The 15,753-nt window shown below is 35.9% G+C and overlaps 1 protein-coding gene across 7 annotated transcripts in view; it reads left to right on the top strand.

Annotated features, from left to right (window-relative positions):
• The window catches only part of RALGAPA1 (Ral GTPase activating protein catalytic subunit alpha 1), a 228,532-nt gene that overhangs the window by 31,510 nt on the left and 181,269 nt on the right, over positions 1-15,753 (top strand). For all 7 annotated transcript variants that reach the window (XR_016392164.1, XM_089907599.1, XM_022570707.3 and 4 more), the window contains exons 2-3: positions 13,205-13,315; positions 13,872-13,921. Coding sequence is in view for 6 of the 7 variants with exons in the window: in XM_089907599.1 (XP_089763725.1) it covers positions 13,205-13,315; positions 13,872-13,921 (161 nt within the window). In the remaining variant the exon portion in view is untranslated. The remainder of the gene's footprint in view (positions 1-13,204; positions 13,316-13,871; positions 13,922-15,753) is intronic.

The raw sequence follows: 15,753 nt of genomic DNA, 5'->3' as shown, positions 1-15,753 counted from the left end.
CAGATAACTCAGTTTCGCTTCTTTTTATGGCTAATATTCCATTGCATACATGTGCCACATCTTCTTTATCCATTCATCTGTCATGGCCACTTAGGTTGCTTCCATGTTCTGACTATTGTAAATAGTGCTGCAGTGAACATTGTGGTACATAACTCTTTGAATTATGGTTTTCTGAAGGTATATGCCCACTAGTGGGATTGCTGGGTCGTCCGGTAGTTCTATTTTTGGTTTTTTAAGGAGCGTCTATACTATTCTCCATAGTGGCTATATCAATTTACATTCCCAGCAACAGTGCAAGAGGGTTCCCTTTTCTCCACACCTTTTCCAGCATTTATTGCTTGTAGACTTTTGGATGATGGCCATCCTGACTGGTGTGAGGTGATACCGCATTGTAGTTTTAATTTGCATTTCTCTACTGCTCACTGATGTTAAGCATCCTTTTATGTTTGTTGGCAATCTGTATATCTTCTTTGGAGAAATGTCTTTTTAGGTCTTCTCCCTATTTTTGGAGTAGGTCGTTTGTTTATTGATATTGAGCTGCATGAGCTGCTTGTATATTTTGGAGATTAATCCTTTGTCAGTTGCTTCATTTGCAACTATTTTCTCCCATTCTGAGGGTTGTTTCTTCATCTTGTTTATGTTTTCCTTTGCTGTGCAAAAGCTTTTAAGTTTCATTAGGTCCCATTTGTTTATTTTTGTTTTCATTTCCATTTCTCTAAGAGTGGGTCAAAAAGGATCTTGCTGTGATTTATGTCAAATAGTGTTCTTCCTATGTTTTCCTCTAAGACTTTGAAAGTGTCTGGCCTTACATTTAGGTCTTTAATTCATTTTGAGTTTATTTTTGTGTATGGTGTTAGGGAGTGTTCTAATTTCATTCTTTTACATGTAGCTGTCCAGTTTTCCCAGCACCACTTATTGGAGAGGCTGCCTTTCTCCATTGTATATTGTCACCTGCTTTATCAAAGATAAGGTGACCATATGTGCGTGGGTTTATCTCTGGGCTTTCTATCCTGTTCCACTGACCTATATTTCTGTTTTTGTGGCAATACCATACTGTCTGGCTTACTGTAGCTTTGTAGTATAGTCTGAAGTCCGGGAGCCTAATTCCTCTAGCTCCATTTTTCTTTCTCGATTGCTTTGGCTATTCGGGGTGTTCTGTGTTTCCATGCAAATTGTGAAATTTTTTGTTCTAGTTCTTGAAAAATGCCATTGGTAGTTTGATAGGGATTGCACTGAATCTGTAGACTGCTTTGGGTAGTATAGTTATTTTCAAAATGTTGATTCCTCCAATCCAAGAACTTGGTATATTTCTCCATCTGTTTGTATCATCTTTAATTTCTTTCATCAATGTCTTATAGTTTACTACATACAAATCTTTTGTCTGCTTAGGTAGGTTTATTCCTAGGTATTTGCTTCTTTTTGTTGCAGTGGTACATGGGAGTGTTTCCTTAATTTTTCTTTCAGATTTTTCATCATTAGTGTATAGGAATGCAAGCGATTTCTGTGCATTAATTTTGTATCCTGCTACTTTACCAGATTCATTGATTAGCTCTAGTAGTTTTTTGGTAGCATCTTTAGGATTCTCTACGTATAGTATCATGTCATCTGCAAACAGTGACAGCTTTACTTCTTCTTTTCCAATTTGGATTCCTTTTATTTCTTTTTCTTCTCTGATTGCTGTGGCTAAAACTTCCAAAACTATGTTGAATATTAGTGGTGAGAGTGGGCAACCTTGTCTTGTTTCTGATCTTAGTGGAAATGGTTTCAGTTTTTCACCATTGAGGATGATGCTGGCTGTGGGTTTGTCATATATGGCCTTTATTATGTTGAGGAAAGTTCCCTCTATGCCTACTCTCTGGAGGGTTTTTATCACAAATGGGTGTTGAATTGTGTCGAAAGCTTTCTCTGCATCTTTTGAGATGATCATATGGTTTATCTCCTTCAATTTGTTAATATGGTGTATCACACTGATTGATTGATTTGCGTATATTGAAGAATCCTTGCATTCCTGGGATAAATCCCACTTGATCATGGTGTATGATCCTTTTAACTTGCTGTCGAATACTGTTTGCTAGTATTTTGTTGAGGATTTTTGCATCTATGTTCATCAGTGCTGTTGGCCTGTAGTTTTCTTTCTTTGTGATATCTTTTTCTGGTTTTCGTATCAGGGTGATGGTGGCCTCGTAGAATGAGTTTGGGAGTGTTCCTCCCTCTGCTGTATTTTGGAAGACTTTGAGAAGAATAGGTGTTAGCTCTTCTCTAAATGTTTGATAGAATTTGCCTGTGAAGCCATCTGGTCCTGGGCTTTTGTTTGCTGGAAGATTTTTAATCACAGTTTCAGTTTCAGTGCTTTTGATTGGTCTCTTCATATTTTCCATTTCTTCCTGGTTCAGTCTCGGAAGGTTGTGCATTTCTAAGAATTTGTCCATTCTTTCCAGGTTGTCCATTTTATTGGCATAGAGTTGCTTGTAGTAATCTCTCATGATCCTTTGTATTTCTGCAGTGTCAGTTGTTACTTCTCCTTTTTCATTTCTAATCCTATTGATTTGTGTCTTCTCCCTTTTTTTCTTGATGTGTCTGGCTAATGGTTTATCAAGTTTGTTTATCTTCTCAAAGAACCAGCTTTTAGTTTTATTGATCTTTGCTATTGTTTCCTTCATTTCTTTTTCATTTATTTGTGATCTGATCTTTATGATTTCTTTCCTTCTGCTAACTTTGGGGTTTTTTTTTGGTCTTCTTTCTCTAATTGCTTTAGGTGTAATGTTAGGTTGTTTATTTGAGATGTTTCTTGTTTCCTGAGTTAGGATTGTACTGCTATAAACTTCCCTCTTAGAACTGCTCTTGCTGCAGCCCATAGGTTTTCGGTCATCATGTTTTCATTGTCATTTGTTTCTAGGTATTTTTAGATTTCCTCTTTGATTTCTTCAGTGATCTCTTGGTTATTAAGTAGTGTATTGTTTAGCCTCCATGTGTTGGTATTTTTTACAGATATTTTCTGTAATTGATATCTAGTCTCATAGCATTGTGGTTGGAAAAGATACTGAATACAATTTCAATTTTCTTAAATTTACCAAGGCTTGATTTGTGACCCAAGCTATGATGTATCCAGGAGAATGTTCCATGAGCACTTGAGAGGAAAGTGTATTCTGTTGTTTTTTTGATGGAATGTCTTATAAATATCAGTTAAGTCCATCTTGTTTAATGTATCATTTAAAGCTTGCGTTTCTTTCTTTATTTTCATTTTGGGTGATCTGTCCGTTGGTGAAAGTGGGGTGTTAAAGTCCCCTACTGTGATTGTGTTACTGTCAATTTCCCCTTTTATGGCTGTTTTATTTGCCTTATGTATTGAGGTGCTCCTATGTTGGGTTCATACATATTTACAATTGTATCTTCTTCTTGGATTGATCCCTTGATCATTATGTAGTGTCCTTCTTTGTCTTTTGTAATAATCTTTGTTTTAAAGTCTATTTTGTCTGATAATGAGAATTGCTACTCCACCTTTCTTTTCATTTCCATTTGCATGGAATATCTTTTTTCCATCACCTCACTTTGTCTGTATGTGTCGCTAGGTCTGAAGTGGGTCTCTTGTAGACAGCGTATATACGGGTCTTGTTTTTGTATCCATTCAGCCAGTCTCTGTCTTTTGGTTGGAGCAGTTAATCTATTTACATTTAAGGTAATTATTGATATATATGTTCCTATTACCATATTCTTAATTGTTTTGGGTTTGTTATTGTAGGTGTTTTCCTTCTCTCGTGTTTCCTGCCTAGAGAAGTTCCTTTAGCATTTGTTGTAAAGCTGGTTTGGTGGTGCTGAATTCTCTTAGCTTTTGCTTGTCAGTAAAGGTTTTAATTTCTCCATCAAATCTGAATGAGATCCTTGCTGGGTAGAGTAATCTTGGTTGTAGGTTTTTTTCCTTCATCACTTTAAATATGTCTTGCCACTCCCTTCTGGCTTGCAGAGTTAATGCTGAAGGATCAGCTGTTAACCTTATTGGGATTCCCTTGTATGTTATTTGTTGTTTTTCCCTTGCTGCTTTTAATATATTTTTTTGTATTTAATTTTTGATAGTTTGATTAATATGTGTCTTGGCGTATTTCTCCTTGGATTTATCCTGTGTGGGACTCTGTGCTGTGCCTGGACATGATTAACTATTTCCTTTCCCATATTAGGGAAGTTTTCAATTATAATCTCTTCAAATATTTTCTCAGTCCCTTTCTTTTTCTCTTCTTCTGGGACCCCTATAATTCAAATGTTGGTGTGTTTAATGTTGACCCAGAGGTCTCTGAGACTGTCCTCAGTTCGTTTCATTCTTTTTTCTTTATTCTGCTCTGCAGTAGTTATTTCCACTATTTTATCTTCCAGGTCACTTGTCCATTCTTCTGCCTCAGTTATTCTGCTATTGATTCCTTCTAGAGAATTTTTATTTTCATTTATTGTGTTGTTCACTATTGTTTGTTTGCTCTTTAGTTCTTCTAGTTCCTTGTTAAATGTTTCTTGTATTTTCTCCATTCTATTTCCAAGATTTTGGATCATGTTTACTGTCATTACTCAGAATTGTTTTTCAGGTAGACTGCCTATTTCCTCTTCATTTATTAGGTCTGGTGGGTTTTTACCTTGCTCCTTCATCTGCTGTGTGTTTCTGTCTTCTCATTTTGCTTAACTTGCTGTGTTTGGGGTCTCCTTTTCGCAGGCTGCAGGTTCGTAGTTCCTGTTGTTTTTAGTGTCTGCCCCCAGTGGCTAAGGTTGGCTTAGTGAGTTGTGTAGGCTTCCTGGAGGAGGGGACTAGTGCCTGTGTTCTAGTGGATGAGGCTGGATCTTTTCTTTCTGGTGGGCAGGTCCACGTCTGGTGGTGTGTTTTGTGGTGTCTGTGGCCTTATCATTTTAGGCAGCATCTCTGCTAATGGGTGGGGTTCTGTTCCTGTCTTGCTAGTTGTTTGGCGTAGGGTGTCCAGCGCTATACCTTGGTGGTCGTTGAGTGGAGGTGGGTCTTGGCGTTGAGATGGAGATCTCTGGGAGATTTTTGCCTTTGATATTATGTGGACCTGGGAGGTGTCTTGTGGACCAGTGTCCTGAAGTTGGGTCTCCCACCTCAGAGGCACAGCCCTGATGCCTGGCTGGAGCCCCAAGAGCCTGTCATCCACACAGCTCAGAATAAAACGGAGAAAAAAAAGAAAGAAAGAAAGAAGAAGATAAAATAAAAGTTACTAAAATAAAAAATAATTATTGAAAAGAAATTTTTTGTAAGTAATAAAAATTAAGAAAAGGAAAGAAAGAAGAGAGTGACCAAACCAGAAAACAAATCCACCAATGATAAGAAGCACTAAACAGTATACTAAAAAAAAAAACAAAAAAACAAAAAACAATGGACAGACAGAACCCTAGGACAAATGGTAAAAGCAAAGCTAAACAGACAAAATCACACACAGAAGGATACACATACACCCTCACAAAAAGAGAAAAACGGAAAAAAATATATATTTCTTTCCTCCCAAAGTCCACCTCCTCAATTTGGGATGATTCGTTGTCTATTCAGGTATTCCACAGATGCAGGGTACATCAAGTTGACTGTTGAGATTTAATCCGCTGCTCCTGAGGTTGCTGGGAGAGATTTCCCTTTCTCTTCTTTGTTTGCACAGCTCCTGGGGTTCAGCTTTGGATTTGGCCCCGCCTCTGCATGTAGGTCGCCTGAGGGTGTCTATTCTTCTCTCAGACAGGACGGGGTTAAAGGAGCCGCTGATTCGGGGACTCTGGTTCACTCAGGCTGGGGGGAGGGAAGGGTATGGAGTGCGGGGCGAGCCTGCGGCGGCAGAGACCGGCATGACGTTGCAGCAGTATGAGGCACGCCGTGTGTTCTCCTGGGGAAGTTGTCCCTGGATCACGGGACCCTGCCAATGGCGGGCTGCACAGGCTCCCAGGAGGGGAGGTGTGGATAGTAACCTGTGTTTGCACAGTCTTCTTGGTGGCTGCAGCAGCAGCCTTAGCGTCTCATACCCGTCTCTGGGGTCCGCGCTGATAGACGCAGCTTGCGCCTGTCCCTGGAGCTCCTTTAAGCGGCACTCTTTCTTAATCCCCTCTCCTCGTGGACCAGGAAACAAAGAGGCAAGAAAAAGTGTCTTGCCTCTTCGGCAGCTCCAGACCTTTCCCCGGACGCTGTCCCAGCTAGCTGTGGTGCGCTAGCCCCCTTCAGGCTATGTTTATGCAGTCAACCCCTGTCCTCTCCCTGGGATCCAACCTTTGAAGCCCGAGCCTCAGCTCCCAGCCCCCGCCCGCCGCAGCGTGTGAGCAGACGAGCCTCTTGGGCTGGTGAGTGCTGGTCGGCACCGATCGGCTGTGCAGTAATCTCTGCACTTTGCCCTCCGCACCCCTGTTGCCGTGCTCTCCTCCGTGGCACCGAAGCTTCCCCCCTCTGCCACCCGCCGTCTCCGCTCGCGAAGGGCCTTCTTAATGTGTGGAAACCTTCCTTCACAGCTCCCTTCCAGAGGTGTAGGTCGTGTCCCTATTCTTTTGTCTCTGTTTTTTCTTTTTCCTTTTGCCCTACCCAGGTACGTGGGGAATTTCTTGCCTTTTGGGAAGTCTGAGGTCTTCTGTGAGTATTCAGTAGGTATTCTGTAGGAGCTGTTCCACATGTAGATGTATTTCTGATGTATTTGTGGCAAGGAAGGTGATCTCTGTGTCTTAGTCTTCTGCCATCTTGAAGCTCCTCCTCTTGCAGGCGGATTCTTAACCACTGTGCCAGCAGGGGAGTCCCTAGTTATTAATTCTTAATTTTAGTTCATTTTGGTCAGAGAGCATGGTATGTGCTAAGTTATTCTTGGTTCTTTTTCTGTTTAGTTTGTGTCCTTAGTAATTCAGGTTTTAAACTTTTTTTGTTTTTAATATTTACTTATTTATTTACTTTTTTATTTGGCTGCGCCAGGTCTTAGTTGCCACATTCAGGATCTTTGTTTCCGTGTGTGGGATCTTCCTTGCTGCATGTGGGCTCTTTTTACTTGTGGCATGTGAGCTATCAGTTGCGGCACACGGGACCTAGTTCCCTGACCAGGGATTGAACCTGGGCTCCCTGTTTTGGGAGTGCAGAGTGTTAACCCACTGGACCACCAGGGAAGTCCCCAATAGTTCAGTTTTTATAAATACCTTACTTTTACATGGGAAGATTTATAGTCTCTTGAACTTAGAGTTTTACAGGTAAAGTGCTTATTTTGTTGTTCAAATCTTGTGTATACTTACTACTTACTTCTGTTAAATATGAGACAGATGTGTTAAAAGCTACCACACTATAAATGAGTTTGCTTTTCCTTAGAAATCTATTGGGTTTTGCTGTTTATATCTCTTCATGCAAAATTGAAATTAAAGCTTTCTGGTAAATAGAGCCTTTTGTCAAAATACATTGAACTCTTTTAATTGTATTAATTCTTGCCTTAATGTTTACTTTTTGTCTCTTTTTGAGCAATCACTGTTGGTATTTTTGGTTAGTACTTGGGTTAAAAATACTTAGTAAATACTTTGTAGCTTGACTTTTGTGTGTGTTTTTAAATCCAGTATAATTACAGCTCTCTCTTAACTGTGGCATTTAATCCATTAACTTTTTTATAATTACTTGTATATTTATATTGATTTCCATCATCTCATTCACTTTTTTGGGGTGCTTTTCTTTACTCATGTCTGTTAGATTGATAAGCTTTTCTATATTCTTTTTCCCTTCTAATGATTAGAAGTTATGCATTGTTATTCTCTTATTGGTAACTCAGAAAACTTCAATAGCATACTAATATTGAAGTCTAGAGTTCATCACTGTTTCTACTGTCCTCTTAAATAAAATAAGATCTTAAAATACTTTCTCCAGCATTTGTTTCATCTTTCACATTATTGCCCATTATTTTACTTCCTCCTTGTTAGTAACCTTTTGCATTAGTACTTTTGTTAACAGTCAGTGCTCATTGAGATTTACCCACACATTTTCCAGTTTCTTAGCTCATCTTTGCTTCTTGCTTCTCACTCTTCCATGTGAGTTTATTTCTATTCGTTCAGAAATCTATCTTTTGTAATTCTTTGAGTGAGAGTTTTTAAGTGTTAAACTCTATGTTAAAAAATGCCTTTTCTTTATTTTCATGTTCATCTTATTGAACAGTAGTTTAGCTGAATTAGAATTTTATGATGACTATTATTTTCCCTTAGTTCTTTCAGTATAAAATTGCATTGTCTTCTTGCCTCTATTGGGCTGATGAGAAGTCTGTTGTTAGTTTTGATATTTCTGTGTAGGTAACTTTTCTTGGTTGTAATATTTCCATTTTGTTTTTGGAGTTAGGATGTGACCGTGGATTTGTGTTCATTCTGCTTGGGAATCACTATGCTTTTTCAGTCTGAAGATTTATTTACATATTTCACCAATTTTAGATAGTACTCAGACCTTATTTCTTTGAATATTACTTACATTTTATCTTTGTTCTTGGGACTTCTCAGGCAGTCTGTTTCCATCTTATTATTTTTCTGTGCTACATTCTGAGTAATAGCATCAGTCTGTCTTCCAACTTACTATTTCTCTGTTTCTTCCTTTTGTCCTCTCTTCCTCCCTTTTCTCAATTTCTTCTCCCTTCTCATATACCCTCCTCTTTTCTTAGAACTTGATAATGTATTGTTTATAATTTTCCAGCCTGTTTGTGTGGTTTTACTGCCCTTCTTTTCTCTTGCACCTTCTTTCTGTTTTCTTCCTACTTTTCTCTTCTACTCCCCCCTTATTTGTGCTTGACTCCATATTGCTTATATTTTAATAATACATTTTTGTGTTTCTTTTCCCTTACCCATTCTCCCTTCTCCTCATCCTCACTTCCTTCCCATCTCCTTTCCTACATATTTCCCCTCAACCCCTCCCTGCCTTTATACCACATTCTCACCATCCTCCTTTCCCTCATGACACCTTTTCCTCCATCCCACTTCCTCCTTTCCTACTTACTCTTTTTTTTTTTTTTTTTTTTTTTTGTGGTATGCGGGCCTCTCACTGTTGTGGCCTCTCCCGTTGCAGAGCACAGGCTCCGGACGCGCAGGCTCAGTGGCATTGGCTCACGGGCCCAGCCGCTCCGTGGCACGTGGGATCTTCCTGGACCGGGGCACGAACCCGTGTCCCCTGCATTGGCAGGCGGACTCTCAACCACTGCGCCACCAGGGAAGCCCCCTACTTACTCTCTTTTCTTCACTTCTACTCCTTCTCCTCCTCCTTTTTTTTTTTGAGCTTGTATTATTTATTATCCAGCATTTCTGTGTCTCTGCAATTAGAGAGTTTTTTGTGTTATTCACTGTATTGTTGGATCAGTCCTCATTATTGATTATTTTAAGGCAATAATTTGCATTGTTCAGTGCTTTATTATCAGGAGCAGATTACTTGTGATACACTTCACAGATTAGTGTATTATAATGCCATAATTGGAGGAAAAGTTCTAAATGGTGGCTTTTTTTTTTTTATAGATGAGGAAGAAGAATGATGGTATTGCAAAATTTGTTGAATTTTTGGTCATCTAGCGTGGGTTAGTGATAACTTTTCTAGGGAAGTATTTAGTACAGGTGTCTGAAATTTAAGGTCAGGTAAACTGGCCTTCTGAATTTTGTAATTTTTAATTATAGATTTGTTATAGAGCTTAGATGTCTTCAAAAGATGTAGTAGGAAGTAAATATATTAATTAGCTTCTTGAAGCTTATTCATAAAAAGATCCTAGAGACATCTGAAATTTTATTTGTGAAAACTAAATGAAGTCTAGAACTGTCTTGCTACTTAAAGTTAGTATTCCCAAAGGTCTTCAAAGCATTCCTAAGCCTGAATAAGTTTTTTTAAAATCTCAGAAACTTCAGTCTTAATTTGTGGTTGAAATGTTTATTTGATTTCTTTAAGGAAATACTAATTTACAAACATTGCAAATCAAACAGAAGTATTTCTAAAAATGGGGGAAGTTTTTGAATGCTTAAACTTTTTTTAAGGGCCAACCATCAGTTTAGCACTATGCAGAGCACTTCCTCAGATTAAAATTTTGAAAAAATTAGAAAGGTAAAAGAAGCTAAGGCATGCTTTCTGCTCCCAAAGAGAGCTGTAAGAGAATGATACAGTTGGCACTCCATTTTGGAGGGGTGGGTCCATATCCTCAGATTCAACCTACTTTGGATCAAAAATATTCAGGAAAAAAAATTCTGGAGCATTCCAGAAAGCAGAACTTGAATTTGCCGCACCCAGGCAACTATTTACGTAGCATTTACATTGTGTCCGGTATTATAAGTAATCTAGAGGTGACGTTAAGTGTGTGGGAGGATGTGCATAGGTTATATGCAAATACTATGTCATTTTATATAAGGGATTCTCCAATTTTGGCATCTGATGGGTTCCTGGAACCATCACCTGCTGATACGGAGGGACAGTTGTACTAACCAATGTGACATAATTAGGAGCCATGCTGACTAAAAGTACTGGAGGCATTCACAAAAAGAGAAAACATAAAGGGTTTGGGGCATTTTTTGGGGAAAGGTATTGGGTAGAAGTTTTTCCATAATCCCTTTCTTTGTGGATTTCCTTCCTTTTATATTTTCCTTTCTTCTGTGTTACTGTTTTATAGAGAGACTTCTTTTTAAATAAGTGAAACCTTCTTATTCTCTTATATCCACCTTTTTTGTGTTTTTTCCCATTTTCCCCCACTATGTAAATTTTGTGAATTGGTGAACAAAAATATTTTATAAGAGTTTTTATTTGCTAACTAGTTCATTACAAATAGATACAGAGTAAAAAACAAATTGACCTAATTTTGATGCAGTATTTTTTATTAGCCAGTATGTAGTTTCCAGGCTTTGTGTAACATGCTGTACCATGGGAAGGAAATTGAGAGAGACTATCTTGGCTGCTAAATTTATGTTGCAAAATCTTGAAGTTGATTCATGTTTGCTTTTGTTTTGTTTTGACTTTTTTGTTTTGCTTTGTTATTGTTCTCATTTTCTTCTTTCCCCTGGGACATTAGTTTTGTTTGAAACATTAATTTCAGGAAATTCAGCCATAATTGTAGCAGTCTATTTCATTCTCATTTCATAGTTCTTTGTTACTTCAAACTACTCAGTGGGGAAAACAGAATACTTCTCCTGTTTATCTCAGTGTATGTGTTTTATTTTGGTAGTCTCTAAAATAGGTTTAACTAGTTTTCAATGACAGTTATTCTTATCTTCTTACAGGCAGATAACAGATAAACTACTAGTGTTCTTTTCTTATTTTTCTTATAGTTGTATCAGTATTACACTGGAAGCTGAATAACATAGAGGTTAAGAGCATGGGCACTAAATCCAGGCTGTGTGGAGTTTAAATCCATGACTCTGTTTCTTACTAACTGAATTACTTGAACTCTCTGTACCTGTTTTCTCATCTTTAGAGTTAGGGATAATAGTAGTACTTATTTCATAGTGTTGTTCTGAGGACTTTAGGAATTAATTTCTATAAAGGACTTAGAAGAGTTTCTGGCATATAGAAAACATTGTTTGTGTTAGCCATTATTATTGTTTTTTCCCCTAGTTCTGTGAAAATGTACACAGATAGTGTTACAGGTAGGAATGGAATCTGGGTGTTCTAATTACAGTCAAGGTGAAACAGTGCTATTTTGCCTGTCAGTAGGTTATGCAGTCTTTTCCAAGATAAAAATTTCCAAGCTACAAAATGAATACAATAACATTAAAATAATTTATTTTATTAATAATAAAACACATTTGAGTACATATGTGCTCAGCACTGTGCTTAGGTTTTGGAAATACTAAGGTAGACACACTTTCTATCCTAAAGAAAATATAGACTAGTCCTGGAAAAAAGACAAGGAAACACTTGAGACATAATTACTTCCATGAGAGAGAAATGTAGAGAACACAAGGGAATAGAGAGGAGAGGGCATCCATTCCTTCCTTGGGGAGGGCAAAACAAAAGGGAAACAGTCTTGGAAAATTCCATAGATGAGATGTCATTAAAGATTTATGAATATTCATAGGGTAAGATAATACACCAGAGTTTAAAGTGCTGTCTGTATGTTGTTACTATTTAACTTTATTCTGAAATCTTCCATTCAGCCTTAGAGCATTCCAAGAAATTAATTGATGTTTAACTTGAGTTTATCAGCAGTTAGTAGTTTATTCTTCATTTTACTCCCAGGTTCAAAAAAATCTTTGTTTTTCCAGTTGCTTTTTTCAAATTTGTTTATTATAAAAGAGACATGTGCTTTTTGTAAAGGAATTTGAATAGTAGGAAGTATATAAAGTAAAAGTTCTTAATTCCTCCCCTTTTCCCGAACTTTCTCACCCCCCGAAAATAAACCAAACAATAAAATGCATAAGTACATATACACCTACGATGTAGATATCTTGCTTTAAATAATAAATCCCATTTCCTTAGTTTGCACTTAACGACATTTTTCGACATATCAAGGATACTTTTTCTATTTTATTTTTATCAAAATGCTCAAAGCTAGCCAAAATGAATTATTTTTCTGCATCCTATCCTGCTTTCCTCACTTCATGTCTTTGTTTATGCCAAGAATGTCTTTCTCATTCAAACCCACCACTTTATGTCCGAAGTCCTTCCTGTCCATAGAGGTCTTTTCAGATAATACATTCTCTGTCAGGCGTTTGTTCTTTCCCCACCTTCACCCCTCATTGAGTTTTGAAAGTAATTTTGTGTTAGTACCCAACACTTTCTGCTCTGCATACAGTTAAATGTTCAGTTTCTCTGCCTTGGACTATACTGACAGTTCTTATAGAACAGTATTGCCTGAGTTTTATAATACTTAAGTGCCTATTTGCAAAGCCTATTGTTAGATATTTAAAGTAAATGTATTTTAGACATGTATTATTACTCTTAGAAATACTGATTTTTAACTGTCTTGGGGGAAAAGTTAGGAGAGCATAGCTGTGAATTGAAAATAGGACTTCTTTTTTAATGATTTTGGATAAAACTTTCTGAGGCATTGTTTTAGTAAACAAAGATTATGATAACCTGATTTGACCAGTTTTTAAAATTAAAATCTTTAAAAGCTAAAGTTGTGAGAACAAGGATATAAATGTATAAACACATCTCTTAAATATTTTAATAGAATTTTAAGAGCAGTTCTTTGGCATTTTTGAAGGAAACATGCCACAGTAAATATTTGCTGAACGTGATATAAATAGTAATCACTAAAAACTGTTTTCATTTATTTTTCAGAGAATGCAGAGTCCATCGATCTTAAACAGTTTTTTGACCAACATTTTTCACATATATATTATGTGTTTTTTGAGAATTTTGTTACTATTGAAGCTAGTCTTAAACAGAAAGGTAAGATGTTAAAATCAGTCTTGGCTTATGTTGATGTTTCAAATAATTGTCATAAACATTCACTTAAAAATATACTCTTGGACATTGGAATTTTAGTATTATTTCACTTCTTTTTGTTAGACAGCTTGTAGAACACCCCTCTCACACTATGGGTTAGTAGTAATATACTTATTATTTTGAGAAGGCTTAGATTTCCTTTTTCTCTGTTCAGGTTTACTTGTTTTCTCACCTTTGCTCTGCCCTAGGGGCATATGTCAGGTTTGAGCAGTCATTTTCATAAATTCATTTTTAGAGTTCATTTAGAGTTCTCCACAACATATTATGATTTGTTTTTAGACATAAATATGTAGAATCTAAATTTAGCTGTCTAAAAAGAGTAGAGAGAGATGCTATGATATTGTCTATACATTGAACAGAATACACTTTAAACATTTTATTAAAGAATCAATGAGAAAAAAAACTTCAGTGCTTCAAATATTTTAAGCTTTTTAAGTGGTTGTTGACACTGAGGACAAAATAATAATGTTTAAAATATTTTTCTATAAAAATGTTCTAGGTCACAAGTCTCAAAGGGAGGAATTGGATGCTATACTTTTTATTTTTGAGGTAAGTACCTGCCAATGTAACTTTTTTTCCAAAATTAATTTTTGGAACATACAAAGGAATATATTAAATATTAACAAACACTGTGAATCTACCATGCTTTTCAAAAACTGAATTGCACTTTTTAACCTAAAAATACACCTGACTTAATTCTTATTTTCTGAGGTACACATATTATTTTTAGGTACAGATAAAATTATGTTTTTATGCGTTTGATACCACAGTTGGTACAATATTCACTGTGTTTGCAAACATGAAAATTTTAATTTGTGGGAGATTTACACAAATGGAGAATTTAAAAAAACAGAAAACAAAACATTATTACTTGAGAGGGTAAATTCATAAAACTGTTACATACCTAAGGAGTTTTCTGCTTTAACTACTTTTCATTGAAAACTTATATAAAATAGTTTTAAATATTTTATAAATAGTTGTAACTATTTTATAAATAGTTAAATATTTTATAAATATAAATATTTTATAAATACATTTGCTTTGGATTGGGGTGGAATACATTTTTATTGCTAAATAAACAGAAGGAAACAACAACATTTGATACTTTGCTAAAATTTGTTTCATTTTTGGCACAATGATAAAAATGAGGGACACACATGCTTTTCAAATAACCCCATGCTCTTCATTCTGTCTTTCAGATCAAATAGTGATAGGAATATTCTGATCTTTATTGAGAATTTTAGAGAACTGGAGAAAGTCAGGATTAGACCTTGTGTCTTGAAAAGCATAGTAAAGAATTTAGAAATCAGTTTCTAAAGATTGAACTACTCTATCTACTGCTAATTAAAGATAATTCACTATTTTTTATGTTGACTATTTTATTATGGTTTAGAAGAATTGAAGAATTTGATCTCTCTCTTAGTTGCTGAGTTAGTCACAGCTGAAAAAAGAAAGTTTTTTTTTTTTTTTTTTTTAAGAGTTCCAGACAGAAGCAACTGGTGTTGGTACCTGTTCTGCAGTTAATTTTCATTAGTTGTTAACCCTGAGGAATTTGCTTATATTTACCTCCCCAGGTGTTTGCATGAACTGTTTACAAGGGAAATATTAAAACATGAATATTTTGAGAAAGAGTAAAAGTATGTACAGAGAAAGCAAGATGATAATTCCTGGGAAGTGTTCCTTCAGACATTCATGCTTGCCCTATATTCAGGAAACTGAGATGATTGACTAGTTAATAGAAGCTCTTTCAGAATATTCCTTCTGTTAAAAAATAATACTTATTTTCCTGTATGTAATATATACTGATCATTTGTTACTCTTTGAACATAAATGTTTGTAATCAGTCGCTAAATTTCATTAGGAAAAGAGATGTTAGATATAGGATTTTCATCTTTTGGAAAAAATATTTAACCTGTGTGCTGATGTTTTTCTACTTATAATGGGGACAGTAATATCTGACCTCCACCTTTAGAGACTAATGATGATTTTAAAAAAAATTATAAATAAAATGATTTCCTTTTTCTGGAATAAAAAGCATCATTATGTAATATCAGTATGACATAGGATTTATATTTTGCTTTCTTCTGTGTAGTTAATAGTATACATGATTTCTTTCATCTTTATATGACTGAATAAAAAAGATGAATATATTTAAATTTACATTTGATATGGGATTAAACCTAAACTATAATTTAATAGTGATAATTTAGGAGTACTTTCGAGTGGTTCACAAACTTGTCTTTTTAATTTTCTATAATTTTATCTCTTTCCACACCACCATAAATATAATTATACAGTTGTTGGCTAAGTATGAGAGAAATAGGAGGGCAGAGGTGAATAAGTTTATGTATCTCGTGTGGGAATAGCATCTATCTGTGAAG

The sequence above is a fragment of the Delphinapterus leucas genome, chromosome 2, assembly GCF_059928025.1.
Source record: "Delphinapterus leucas isolate spDelLeu-1000000601 "Yukka" chromosome 2, BTC_Dleu_Yukka2, whole genome shotgun sequence".
NCBI classification, from domain to species: Eukaryota; Metazoa; Chordata; class Mammalia; order Artiodactyla; family Monodontidae; genus Delphinapterus; species Delphinapterus leucas.
This window is presented reverse-complemented; position numbering and strand designations above follow the sequence as displayed.